This window comes from Ruditapes philippinarum, unplaced genomic scaffold, assembly GCF_026571515.1.
Source record: "Ruditapes philippinarum isolate M1 unplaced genomic scaffold, ASM2657151v2 ctg5360_1_1_1_1, whole genome shotgun sequence".
In the NCBI taxonomy this organism is placed as follows: Eukaryota; Metazoa; Mollusca; class Bivalvia; order Venerida; family Veneridae; genus Ruditapes; species Ruditapes philippinarum.
Window position 1 is genome coordinate 179,924 of NW_026862805.1, and position 14,562 is coordinate 194,485.

The window sequence follows — 14,562 nt, forward strand, 5'->3', positions numbered from 1 at the left end:
GCTTTTTGATGAATTGGCATTTTGTAGATGTCATTCAAAGTGTCGTCTCATAGTGTCCATGGCCCATCTGAAAAAAAAGCAAAGACTAGGTCTCAATAACACATGGAAAATGGGATACATTTGTGACGGTATGAAACAAAATGATGCACAGTAGAGTCAGACTCCAAGTCTGGTAAAAATTTGTTTCAGTATGCAAAAGAGGATGAAAAATATACTGGAAAAGCTTTGCAGATCTCCAGAATAGCTATGTACATATGACCTGTGGCTATACTTTATACTCAAGTGCACTTAGTCTTGATTTTCAGTGGGACCAGGGTCTCATTCATTTTGAAGTGTGGCACAGGACATATCAAAACAGCTTTTCAAATTTTTAAATATTAAAAGAAATAAAAAAAATAGTGGCATTGATTTGAACTACAATGTGTTAAACCTTGTTATTTATGCAATAAAATATCAATATACTAAAAAAAAAAAAAAAAAATTTCACTGACAGGTATGCATGATCCGAGTACGAAAATTATGGGTATGTTCGTTCTCGGTGTCAAAATTTTCCACCGGCAGGTAATATCGTCGGATTTTCGCATGGAATCAATGCAATATATATTTTCTATCAAAATTGTCTATGAACAGATCCTTATTTACACGTAAATTTACCACAGTAAAGCCAGAAAGTCAGAAATCACCCAGGTCCGAAAGATGAGATCGTCATGACATGTACATTATAGCCTGGTATTTACGCTTGAAATACTACATCAACAAAGAGATCAAACGGGTCGAACACACATGCTAACAACTGGATTTTACATACTTTTAAATGGTTTTATCCTCCACGAGTGACACTAAGTCCTATGTGCCTGTATTTTAAGAAAAAATCTTCATGTATAAGAAATTCCTAAGTCGGAAGTGTTTTCCCGCAACACGTGCTTGGTACCCTGTTCCGCTCTATGTCAATGTATTTAAAACGGAAGCCAGAGAATACTTCCGGTAGGAATTACCTTCTAAAAATATCGTCGTCATGTAGAATTTTTGTTTCCAATAGTGTGATATTCATTGGACCGCAATACAGCACGAACCAATCAAAACACGTATAACTAAAAATAACCGATCCAAATCGTCTGAGAGTTTTACGACAGCGTATCAAGCGTTCAATTCGCATTTATCCGCCCTTTGAAACTCTCTATTCGCTAACGAATATATTTTTTTGTTGTTCAAAAACGGAAAAAAATAGTTAGGGTCGGCGCATTTTTATACCCGAAACAAACATATTTTTTTTTTAGGCCTTAGTAAGCGAACAGCATGAATCCTGATCAGACTGCGCAGATGTGCAGTCTGGTCTGGATCCATGCTGGTCGCAAACCCATTATGTTGGTTTTTGTCATCATTCGCGGGTCATTTGTCTCTCAACACTGATTTAGGAAATCATCTAGGATAAGTTGCCAGTCACTTGTGGAGAATTAATTAAGTTGGTACAATATTTTCTGCTTAAAGTTATACAGGAGACTGACCACCAAGAATGACCAAAAATGTGTTAAAATCTGCAAAAGAACAGATAACCAATCAAACAAAACTGAGAACCAAACACAAAGAAATAGAACAAAACCAGTTTATAAATGAAAGAATATTGAACAATTTCTGAAGTGCTAAGCTACAAGAGGAGGCTGTTATGATGTTTCTCTCTTGCGAGAAGTATTAGTGTCAATTTTAATGGATTTTACTAGAACTTTATTGCACACAAGTGCATAGAAAATGAATATTTAATTCCTCTTTTATATTTATGTGAAAATTGCGGAAAATCTGTGATTGCTTAAAGGCACATTTTGCCTCAGAAATTATACATTTGTTTTATGCCTAAGAAATGTCAAACATTTGTTAAGTAATGTTTTAATAATGGATTTACAGCATGTTAGATGTTAAACAACTGAGGAAAGTACTTGCTGAATGTGCAGTTATGCATTATAAAGGTATCAAAATTTAAACAAAGCAGTTAATTGACTTCCATACAAAATACTGATTTCACAATATATAGTTATACCAACTGCCAGCAGAGAAAAAGAAGCTAATGATAATTCATGTATGGGTATGGCAAATTTATCTCGAAACTTACAAGCATGATAAGGACTGGTCACTGTATAAGGCCCATAACTCTAACATCATTTTGACATAATTATGGCCCTTATTTTGAACTTTAAATAATGATTCATTATCCAGGCTCTTGTTTTACTATCAGTCTCTGAGAATAGTAAAGCACTCTGTCCTACTAATGAATTAAAGGTATTGGATTTCTTGTTATATCTGAAACCATTCAGTGAAAAATGTTGGGAGAATATCTCAGATTATATGTGCACAAAGCTTAGGACATTAACAAAAAACAACATCTGTTACCATAGAGTATAATTATATATGTTATCAATATTTGATGTCAACCCCATACTATGTTATATTACTGTTATAACTTACCTTGATAGTTTTCAGAGTCTCTTTTTATTAAGGTCAGAGGTCAAGGTCTTATAAATCTTTTATACAAATGTTGATATGTGAAGTTCTCAACAGCATGACAACAATTAGAATTTACACATTCTGTTATCAAACATGAGGTCACACATTGAGTATTGATCGCAAAACTGTTGTAAGTCCTTCTTTATTTCATATAAGTTACTGCAGTTATCCAGGCAACTCTCGACATACTTAAACCAACATTAATGATAGTCTTTGCCACAAGCTTTTTGTCACTCAAGGTGCCCCTCCTCACATTATTTAACTACTTGTTGCATGGCTGATACCTATTAAATTGACTGAAACCGGACCCACTTTGTTTTGTGTGTTTCATATCCTTTATTCTTTATATTAACTACCTCAGAGTAGTACCACTGAATTTTACCTTCCTAAGAATGCGTTCTCCACCTTTACCCTGCCGGAACAAAAGTAAGGGTCTTTTCCACATACCAGTAAAGAGCAAGGCAGTGATGTCTGACCAGGCTCTTAATTGAATTGCTTGAAATGTTTATCTTGATATCCCTCAAAATAGAAAATGAACAGTTCCAAAATGGAAGCTGGACAAGTTTAAAGCAGGTTAAGGGTTAATGGTTCTGTGGTGAACTTCTAATGTCAAGGTTGAAGGTCATACTTTGAGTGAAGCAGCTGCTTGATTTAGTAAATATACAAGTTGTTCATATTTAGTAAGACAAAACCGTATATGTCAAGTAAATGTATCTGAAAGTACAAAATTATTTGATGGTGTGTGACCTTGGATAATGAAGATCAAAGAAGAATGACCTAATAATGACCTATTTGACCCAGATAAAAGTGGGTAAATTGGTAATAGATAATCCTAGAAAAGAAATGTGATGCCTGACTTTAGATTAATAAGAAAATGTTACTTTGAAATAGATTATATAGCTAATAATTACATTTTGTATATTGTTATGTTTTGTTACAGATTACGTGGAAACCCCCAACAAACATATGGTGAAGACCTTGACCTTAAAACAGGAGGTGGTAATGGCCAGACATCGGTGAACACTATCACTGGTGGTGAACTTGACTTACCAAGTAAGTTTTTGATTCAAATCTACACTGTTTAAGGTCATTGTTTGACTTTCTAGCTTTGCTGGTGTAGGAAAACATCAGTTGACCCTCTTAGACTGTACAGTATTCTTCTACAATGTATAAACAAGTGGTCATTTCTGTGAAAGCTTCAATTTTTACAGTGTAGGATGATAGCTAGGATGATAATAGCATGAAAGATGTTACATAGAAGTTGAAGCTGTTGTTATAGGGGCAAGTGATTTGATACCTCAATGTTTACCCTCTATGCACATTTACGGCCCCCTTTCATAGCTACATGTAAAATCAGGCTTAAATAATTGGATTACATTCTGTTGTATTTGAAAAACAAACAAAAACAACAACAAAAAAGAAACAACAATATAAAAACAGACCCCAACAAGTTTATTGGCCCATTGTCATATGTTTTTTTTCCAAGCAGCTTATTTTGTCAATAATGCAACTTCCTGATTTATATAGAGGGGAAAATGAGGTTGAGATATCTATTTACCAAAGCTTTCTCCTTGTCATGATTTTAAGATTAGTGTCAGAAATGCTTTTAGATGAGGTTTAATGTTTTAATTACATATGCAAATTAGGAGATAAAAAACAAATTAAACCAGGAAGAAGAGTTAATCTGAGTATTTTAATGAAGATTTTTTTTTTTAACTGATGTATAGCCAATTTCAGTCAATGTTTTTATTGCCAAAGGCAGTTTTCCACCAGCAAATAATGACAATGTTTTAATGCGTAGAAATAAACAAGTTGACCAATCATAGTGTAAATTTCAAATGATGGGCAAAAAGTTACGCTTGAAACTTGAAGATCCTAATGCCAAAAAAATACCGACAAAAGGTCAATAAAACAGGTTCAAGATTAAATTTGCAATTAGAATTGAAAGCAAACACAACAGAAAGGTTTTTTTCTTTTTGTGTTTTGTATTTGTTATTTTAAGCATGTAACCCCCACCAATTTTGTAATAGTAATCTACTTAAAACCTAGGTCACAAATAAGAAAATGCCGCCGGGCGGCGTCTGTTTCTCCAAAAAATCGCAATATCGGCCGGCGTCCGTCTGGCGGCAGTGACTATCGGACGGCAGCAGCTGAAAATTTTGCTCATCGGGCGGGCACCTTCGAGTTTTAAGTAATACTTAAAAGCTAACGGCGGCCGGACGATAATTTTTGGGGTCACTGAGTATAAATATCATCGAGCGGACATCGCTCGGTCGCCTGGTGGCGACCGGGCGATGATTTTTTGATCGGGCGATTTCTTGTTCTACTAAAACACCGTCCGATTTAAATGGCGTCCGGGCGGACATCGGCCGGGCCCCGCCCGTTGCCTGAATAGAGACAAGTAGTCAAACGATTATTGCCCGGTACCCGGACGATTCATGTACAGGCACCGGGCGGTCATCGTTTTGTCATCCGGCGACCAGGCTGCTTATGTTTGTTGTAATTTCAGCTTGAAGAAGTTGTAATTGCCTCAAAATTATATTTGTGAATTCTTTTGAATACTTAAGTAAACATGATTTTTTTCTTCAATGTCCATGCGAATGTCTGATTGATTTTCGCCTTCTACGGCCTCGATACTGGCCGTGGTGACTCGGTGTCAACAACACGGACCATCTCCTTGGCCTTCCCCTTGGCTTTGGCAGCTGACTTCTTTACTGGCATAATTACAACTGGCTGAAGTATGTCATTAAATGTAAAGTCATTGTCACCTGGCGCCCGCGCGGCAACCGTCCGATTCACTTTTTAATCGCAAAGGCGCCGTACGGACATCGGGCGGCGACTGCCCGATACGTTCAATTCTTTCTGTAAAATCCATTCGGCAAAAATCGCCTGATGACTGTTTCATTCATGACCACGCAAGGTATCAGATTTAAAACCGCCCGGCATCCACGACATCAAAAAATCTGTCGATTTTATAAAAATCGTTTAATCGGACGGCGCCCGTTTTATTCGTGACCTAGGCATAAGGGATTCAATTAAGATAAAGATAGTTCACTGTCACTGTGTGTTGTTTACAGAGTTATGTTTGTTGTTTTCATTACTGGCTTTTTGTGTTTAAGAATAAAAATGATGGAAAATTGTTTACTGGTTGCCATTTAAATATAAGCTATTTCAACCCTGGCTTATTGGTTATTATGCACACTGTTGCTGATAAGTTAATGTGATGTAAAATTTGAAATCACTTTTATTAAATGATTGAGATAAGTTTATATGATAAAACAGTAGAAATCTCTTTTAATATTGATATCATTTATACATGCTAGCTTATAGCTTATAATAAATTATTAGTCTAGTATTTTAACTAATTACAAAGTTGGCTTATTGTGAACTTTGTAAGAATACAGTGCTTTATTGTGAATGACTTATTGTGAATACACTCCATTGTGAGTAATATAAGAATGCACTCCATTGTGAATGACTTATTGTGAATGTTTGTTTACACTAAATTGTTTAATACATGTAGCTTTAGTTAAACCAGTTTTGTTATGAAGTACACTTATTTCTTTTATTTAATTGCAGGGATTGCATACATTTTGAAATGCCTTTTAATGCACTCTGTTAATAAACTTTGCAAGGACCTTATGAAGCTTATTGTAAATTCTCTTTTCTGAGACTTGGAATCCAAAATTTTCATTGGTCAATTCATCTATGTGACGGTTTCCGACCAATCGGTTACCTGAGATCTGAGTTTGAACTTGGAAAATTTTATCCTGGAGTACTTCATTTTTGACATGACACAGAGCCTGGCTTGTGAATTATGTTATTATGCACACTTATTTATTGTTAAGAAATACCTGGCTTTTACATAACTATAATTATTGCTTGATTTTTTTTCTGTTTTCAAGACATCACCGATTTTATTATTTTTCTTTACTTGCATCTAAAGTGGAGATAGTGAGTCGATATTCGAGTGAGAATTTAGAGGCCCTCGTCAGTAAGTGATGTTTTTGTTATGCTGTATGGCTTAACGGATCTTTTGCCTTTTTGTAGAATTGTTGTTATACTTTGTTGTAGACTGCCATGTTCTTATGAACGAGCATTGCAAAGATTTATTTTGCTTATTTAAAAAAAAACAAAAAAACCCATAACCTTTGGCCTGCTGAATTTCTTAAATGCACTAGCCTCTGAGGTAATATTTTAGCAATTTTTTAAGCTTTGGTATATCAGGATGAAAATTTTAATTTAGTAAAGACAGAAGTGTTAAAGGAACTTCACAAAAACCTAGAAACTTAAAATTTTAATTTCTCTCATAGATTAGCTGGGGTACATAAAACAGAAGAATATGCAAAAAAATAATGAAGATATAATTATACTCAGAATTAAATGGAAAATTACAATTTTGTCATCTTGATTTGAGTGTTAAAGGGACTCCTGGTGACTGAGGTTTATAAGCCTAAAAACATAAAGTTTTAATTTTTCACATAGATAAACATGAGCGCTTAAAACAGAAATATATATAAAATATAACCAAGAAATATACAAGAAATACATTGAAAATCATATGTTTGTGCTATTCTCAGTCCTATTTGCTAAACGCTTTTCAATTTTGGGTCATTTTTCACTATTATAATAATTATTCTGGAAAAACGGAGGGAGCTAATGATCTGAAATTTTGCACAAACGTTATTAGTGTAGATCTACATCAAATGGATTAATAATCTCAAAAAATTATTTCCAGTCCCGTCATGTCAAAAAACCTCAGTGGAGTCCCTTTAAGTGTTGGTTTAAACGCTTTTCAATTTTGGGTTAATTTTCACAGTAATAATAGTTATTCCAAAAAGACATAGTGAGCGAATGCTCTAAAATTTTTCACACAAGTTATTGTTCTAGATCTACATCAAATGGAACATTATAATCTTGAAAAATTATTTCCAGTTTGTCATGTCAAAAATTCTCAGTGGAGTCTCTTTTAGAGCCTGGGTAGATTGCAGGGAGATGCAGCTTAAATACTTGGGGCATTTAATGCTAATTTATACATAAAACATTTAGTTTTCAGAGGTTATGGGTTTCTATGTTAATGCCTTGTAGAATGAACATTTCACATTGTGGATTTGTTTTTTTGTTGTTGTTGTTTTTAGCTCGACTTTTCTATGAAAAGGGGAGCTATCCTACTCGCCCCGGCGTCGGCGTCGGCGTCACACCTTGGTTAAGTTTTTCGTACCACCCCACTTTATTTCAGAAGTATTACAAGTATGGCTTTGAAACTTACCATACTTGTTCACCATCATAACCTCCATCTACAGACAAGAGTACATAACTCTGTCAAGGTTTTTGACAGAATTATGGCCCTTTTTTGACTTAGAAAGTGTATTGAGCTTGGTTAAGTTTTTTGTACCACCTCACTTTATTTCAAAACCATTGGAGGTATTGCTTTGAAACTGACCATACTTGTTTACCATCACGACCTTCATCAACAGACAAGAGGACATAACTCTGTCAAGGTTTTTGACAGAATTATGCCCCTTTTTGACTTAGAAAATACATTGAATATGGGTAAAATCCACTTATTGCCTTAACCCTTTGAGATATTGCTTTGAAACTTTTAATGCTATTTCACATCATTACCCCCATCTGTACGCAAGAGAAGGTAACTCTGTCAAGGATTTGTTTTAAAAATTAAGGCCTTTTATCGACTTAGAATCTTGGTTAAGTTTTTAGTACCAGTCCACTTTTTGACTGAACTGTTTGAGATATTAATTTGAAAGTTGGAATACTTGTTTACAATCATGATTCCCAAACATGTCCAGGAGAAGGTAATTCTGTCAAAGATTTTATTTGAATTATGGCCCTTAACTGTCAATGTTTTGTATTATAGGCAAGCACTAAAAAACTTAAAAAAATCTAAAAAATTCATTCCTATCCACTTGTTCACTTTACCATAAATTATGTCATAATAAAATAATTCTTCACTAAATATCTTAATGCTCATGGCCATTGTTCACTTTAAAAATACAGAGATTCTTGTATTGCCTTTTACTGCAAAAACTTTTTTTATTGGCAAGCAATAAAAAAGTCGAGCGCACTGTCTTACGGACAGCTCTTGTTTTTTTAAACAGAACTATACTTTATGCATGAATCTTACAATGTGTCTAAATATTATGACAAGCTCTTAATTTTCTTTTCTTGTTAAGACAATTTTTTCTAAAACTGTTACTTAATTTTTATAAATTTTTATAAAATGACTTGCTCTACTGCCCATAGTAACATAATATTTGCTCTACTTCAAATTTGTAATTGCCCATAGTTATTTTTTTACGAGGTTTTAATATTAAATCAATGATAAAGAGCAGCCACTGTTACTTAATAGTTTTAATAAAGCAATTTATTGTAACATAGACATTTATATTGGATTATTTTATATAAAGTTCTTGTTGCAATTTGTGCCATTATTTCTTTATTTAATTTCGCTTTGTGTGCATTCTAATTGTACATAATTATAAGAACATTCTGTACTTTTATGTACTTAATTTGTACCATCTAAATCTATTTGAGGAGAATTTCTGGTTATTATGTCTTTAGGAAAAAATGGATTTTGATCTTCCCAGATATATCTTTTGGAGTATTAAAATGTTGATGGAATATTTTCCTCCTACTTCTGTAGAAAATTTCTGTTTATTTCTCTGTGTATTGTAGGTACCAAAGTGATTGACCTCTAACCACGGGCAGGGTGGGGTTGGGGTGGCCCGGGGGGTGGGGGGGGGAGGAGGTGGTAGTTTATCACTTGTCCATAATGGGTTAATTAAGGTCACTGAGGTTAGAACTAATTTTGTTACTTTTTGCCATTATGACTAATAAGACATTTTTTTTTATGCTCCTTGAAAAACTTTGGAGCCGGGTTCTCTTACTAATTGGTCAGTGGAGTCAAGGTCACCATGCTAAAACCACCCGAAAATGAAAAGTGTTGAAAATGTACAGTTATTATGGCTAAATGCAATGCTTTCACTTAAATATTATTATATAATGTAATTATTTTCAATTTAATTTTGAGCATATTTTTCTATTATCTTTTGCAATTTTTTTAATATAAAGTGCTTTACTTAATCTATGTAATATTTTCAAATGTTGTGTTTAAGGGCTTTCTTGTCCTCGGTGGATCTCCTGTAAAAACTTCCATCTTTCCCGCATCTTGAGGCATGTTTAAGTCTGATGTTCTACTCTTGCAATACTTAAGTTTCTTAAATTGCCTTGATTTTTCTTCTTTTTTCTTCCTCATAGAATTTTGATGAGATTTTTTACAGCTAGCAGTTTCATTAGTTGATAGCTATTGTTTTTTGGTTTGTCTGTATGAATGAAGTAAAATGTTACTTAAACACATGGTATTGATTAAGTGCATCTCATAAATTACATTGTACATTGAGGTAAAAAAAATCCTCTCAGGCAAAGGATTTTTTATTTTTGTAAATTCACATGATTTAATGATAATTGATTTTAAATAAAAGCTACATAATTCTTCAATAATTCTCCTTTTGTCATATGATCTTCTTCATCAACAAAACCCACATTGAAATGCTTTGCTTTTTATTTTAAGGTTGTCTTTTATTCAGATTATTCTTTTTTCAGTTGAAATGTATTTGATGTTGTTTGGTTGTGTTCGGAAAAAAAAACAACAGAAACACATTATTTTTGAGGAAACCTGGCAAATTTGTTAACATTTAACTTTATTGGTTTGCTGACATGTCAAATAAAAAGTTATTCTTCCATTTAAAAAAAAAAGAAGAAGTTTCTTCTATAACTGAAAGTGTTTTGCCATTGCAGTCTGACCTTGCTGAACACTGTTGACTGAATAACTTCAAAATAACATTTTATCTTGACATCCCAAGATTTGATAATGGACTGTTCCAAAAATAGAAACTGGGCTAATCTATTAAATAAATTCAGCTAATTAACTTCCCTTGAGTTAATGAACCATGGTTTTCTCAGGAATCAAGATTCAAGTTAGAGCCGGACAAAATGTATTTTTGTTTGTGTAGTATTTTATTTTTGCTATTGACAAATGCTTTAAAACAGGATTAAAAATGAAAACACGAAGAAAATGAGACAGTTCTTAATTTATCATCCCTTATAACATCAAATTGGAAGTCAAAGCATGCCCAGTGTTTTCACTCTTTCTAATCAATTGTTTCACAATTCTGTATTGTAATAAGAGAGGAGAATAATTGTGATGTCTTTGACCGACTGATAATGTACTTCAGACTGATGCACTTCAGGAAATACATTATTATGATACATAATAACAACAGTGTTCAAGATATTACCAGAATATTTATTGTTGGAAGAATTTAAACTGAAAACTTCATGTCAGTTTGCAATTTTCCCTAATGTTAAAACTGTTCCATTATTTGAATCAAATAGGTCTAATGGCTTTGCAAGTCACAATATTAAATTTGGATGCAACTCAAAATAGATCATCCAGGAAATCTCTTTATTAGTAAATGCATCATGGAGAAAATTGCAGTATAAAAAAGCTCTGATAAGTAACTAAAGCTCAAAGCAGTAACAACAAAAGCTCAAAGCAGAAGCAACAAAAGCTTTAAGCAGTAACAAGGTGTAATATAGTAAAGGCACAAAGATAGTAACAAGATGTGATATAGCAAAAGCTAAAAGCAGTAGCAATATGTTACACAGTGAAGGCCCAAAGATTAGTTTCATAATGCAATAGAACAAAAACTCAAAGGCAGTTTCAAGATGTAATGTAATAAAAGCTCAAAGGGTACTGTAACAAAATCTCAAAGGCAGTTGCAAGATGTAAAATAACAAAAGCTCAAAGGCAATTGGATGATGTAATGTGATAAAAGCTTAAAGGGTAATGAAAAGAAAGCTTAAAGGCAGTTGCAAGATGTACCATAACAAAAGCTCTAAGGGTAATGAAACCAAAGCTCAAAGGCAGTTGCAAGATGTAATGTAACAAAAGTTCAAAGTGTAATGAAACCAAAGCTCAAAGGCAGGTGCAAGATATAATGTAATTAAAGCTCAAAGGGTAATGAAACCAAAGCTCAAAGGCAGTTGCAAGATATAATGTAACTAAAGCTCAAAGGGTATTGAAACCAAAGCTCAAAGGCAGTTGCAAGATATAATGTAACAAGAGCTCAAAGGGTAATTTAACAAAATCTCAAAAGCAGTTGCAAGATGTAATGTAACAAAAGCTCAAAGTGTTATGAAACCAAAGCTCAAAGGCAGTTGCAAGATATAATGTAACAAGAGCTCAAAGGGTAATGAAACAAAATCTCAAAGGCAGTTGCAAGATAAAATGTAACAAAAGCTCAAAGGGTAATGAAACAAAATCTCAAAGGCAGTTGCAAAATAAAATGTAACAAAAGATAAAAGGGCAATGAACAAAAGCTCAATACAAGCTTCAATAAGAAGAAAGTTTGACTGTTCTGACTTAAATGTCACTTAACTGATTGCAACATAATGAAGTGTGATTTTTCAGCTGCAAATGTAACACCACATGCTGTCTTCTTTTTGTGACAGACGTCCCCATGACAATCGCAGATCTTCTTTACAAAATGAATTTAGGTGGAAGCTTTGCAAATTTGTTTGGTCCCGTGGGAATGTACGAATGCAATATCAAGTTATAAAAGTCTGCTACAGTTATTTGCTGATTACCATTGGCAAGTCCCTTCTGACTTACAGTATGTTATTACATTTTCTGTGAGATCAATAAATTGTGAAAACTTCTAAAAGGCTCTGATGACATGCCTTGTCTAATTCATTTCCATTATAATGCAGAAATTATAGTGATGAGTCAGCGGCATTTAAAGTTGAAGGTCAATGAAAAGAAAACAAGTTCCATATTAGGTGAGGGTTAAAAGATTTGATGTTTAGTCTTAAAACTTGTTATAACTGGATTGAATGAAGCCAGAAGTTGATGGCATTATGTATAAATTTTAAGGCTTGTAATATCTGTTTTAGGTAAGAAAGTTTAAGCCAAGTTCAAGGTCAGTTCCTTATTTAAATTATGAGAGATAAGGCAAGACATAATGGGATTAAGAACTTCAGGTGACCATCTTTAAAGAATAATGCCCTGTCAGTTTATAAGGCCAATGTGTTGTCTGTGAATGTCCCTTGTCATGTCTGTTCAGCTAGATATCAGGTCTGACATCACACTGGCATACTGTATTTTCAGTATGTTGTCGGATCATTCACATTTGTCAGGGGTGCAGAAATCCTTTGCCCAACTCCTTTGCCCAACTCTGGGATTTTTTGCCTTTGGACAAGTAGAACTTTTTGACATGCGGATATAATCAGTGAGCCAAAAAAGTAAAATCCATGAACAATAGAGAACAATTAAACTTTAAATTTCTTTATGAAATGTACATTTAATACATACAGTTGAGTTACAGCACTGTATGGTAAATATTTAGGCAAAATTTAAACAAAATAGAGTGATTTCATTGGCAGACAAACTTTTGCGAACTGTAATGGTATGAAAAGTTCACGCATTGACCAAGTTAAAATTTACGACTTAATGATTAATCATACACTGATGTCTGAAGGAGTATCAATTAAATAGGTGGCAGCAGAATTTGAGAGGAACATGAGACATCATTTATTATGTTGTTTTATAATAATACCTTTCATGTAATGTAATTGACTTAATGCTTTGTAATTAGATTTAATTGTAAAGACTTAAAGAGGAAGGAAAAACTAAAAAAAATAGAACCTTGGGAGTGACTCTTAGATAAAGAAGAAGGGAAAACTGGAAAAAAAATTAGAACCTTGGGAGTGACTCTTAGATAAAGAGGAAGGAAAAACTGGAAAAAAAATTAGAACCTTGGGAGTGACTCTTAGATAAAGAGGAAGGAAAAACTGGAAAAAAAATTAGAACATTGGAAGTGACTCTTAGATAAAGAGGAAGGAAAAACTGGAAAGAAAAATAGAACCTAGGGAGTGACTCTTAGATAAAGAGGAAGGAAAAACTAAAAAAAAATAGAACCTTGGGAGTGACTCTTAGATAAAGAGGAAGGAAAAACTGGAAAAAAAAATTAGAACCTTGGGAGTGACTCTTAGATAAAGAGGAAGGAAAAACTGGAAAAAAAATAGAACCTAGGGAGTGACTCTTAGATAAAGAGGAAGGAAAAACTGGGAAAAAAAATAAGAACCTTGGGAGTGACTCTTAGATAAAGAGGAAGGAAAAACTGGAAAAAAAAATAGAACCTAGGGAGTGTCTTAGATTTGTTTTGGTATTAACATTTATGCTGCTGGCAGTTACCTTTTCTACCCATGCCAACAAGTGATTGATCTTCGCTGTTCAGTCAATACATACAGGTTTTTTTTAAAGGCCCATTTTACACCAGAAATGCTTTTATTTTTATTTCTCAAAAGATATCAAGTTTTGGTGTAGTTTTATAGTTTCCAAAAAGTTACTCATTGGCCTGAGTTACCTTAACAATAGTTTTCTTCTGTTGCTGTTGGGCAATACTACATGCAGTTATACTGATTTTAAGTATTATTTGCATCGAAGTCAAAATACTACTTTCTTTACATTTTGCTACTTTTATGACAAATTATTTTGTATTTAGCACTAGATAACAAGCATCTAGCATGCTCTAGAACCATTTATTAACATTATAAAATTCATATTTGCCCTTTCTCAAGACATAAAAAAATATTCGTTTCTGTAGAATAATGTGCCTTTAAATTTTCCCTAATACAATGATGCATAGTTTTGTCCAGACTGAAAGATGGACAAGTTCATTTAAAGACATATTTAGATCAGTAAGGGTTAGTTAAAAAGGTGTGCAAAAAGGAAATAAATAAACAAATCTGTTCCTGCATTACTGAAATTTGAATTCTTTTAACATAAACAGTAAAAAAGTAAAAAAAATGTTCACTTGAAAAAATAACTCGGGACACGTTAGTACGTTAGTTTGCCATTTACTTTTTATGAATATGAAGATCTGGAGAAAGGTGATCCCTCTGAAGCATAAATCATTATAAAACTATATAAAAATTGCAGCATCGGTTTGATTGAGTCTGTACATGAGGGGATAATGAAAAAGTGCA

General features: G+C 33.4%; 1 protein-coding gene across 16 annotated transcripts in view; it reads left to right on the forward strand.

Moving 5' to 3' along the window:
* The window catches only part of LOC132720286 (nuclear receptor coactivator 7-like), a gene marked incomplete at its 3' end in the record, with an annotated part of 75,315 nt that overhangs the window by 21,419 nt on the left and 39,334 nt on the right, over window positions 1-14,562 (forward strand). For 9 of the 16 annotated variants that reach the window (XM_060704387.1, XM_060704386.1, XM_060704388.1 and 6 more), the window contains 2 exon segments: window positions 3,437-3,549; window positions 6,443-6,490. In XM_060704387.1, the coding sequence (XP_060560370.1) occupies window positions 3,437-3,549; window positions 6,443-6,490 (161 nt within the window). 16 annotated transcript variants of the gene reach the window in all.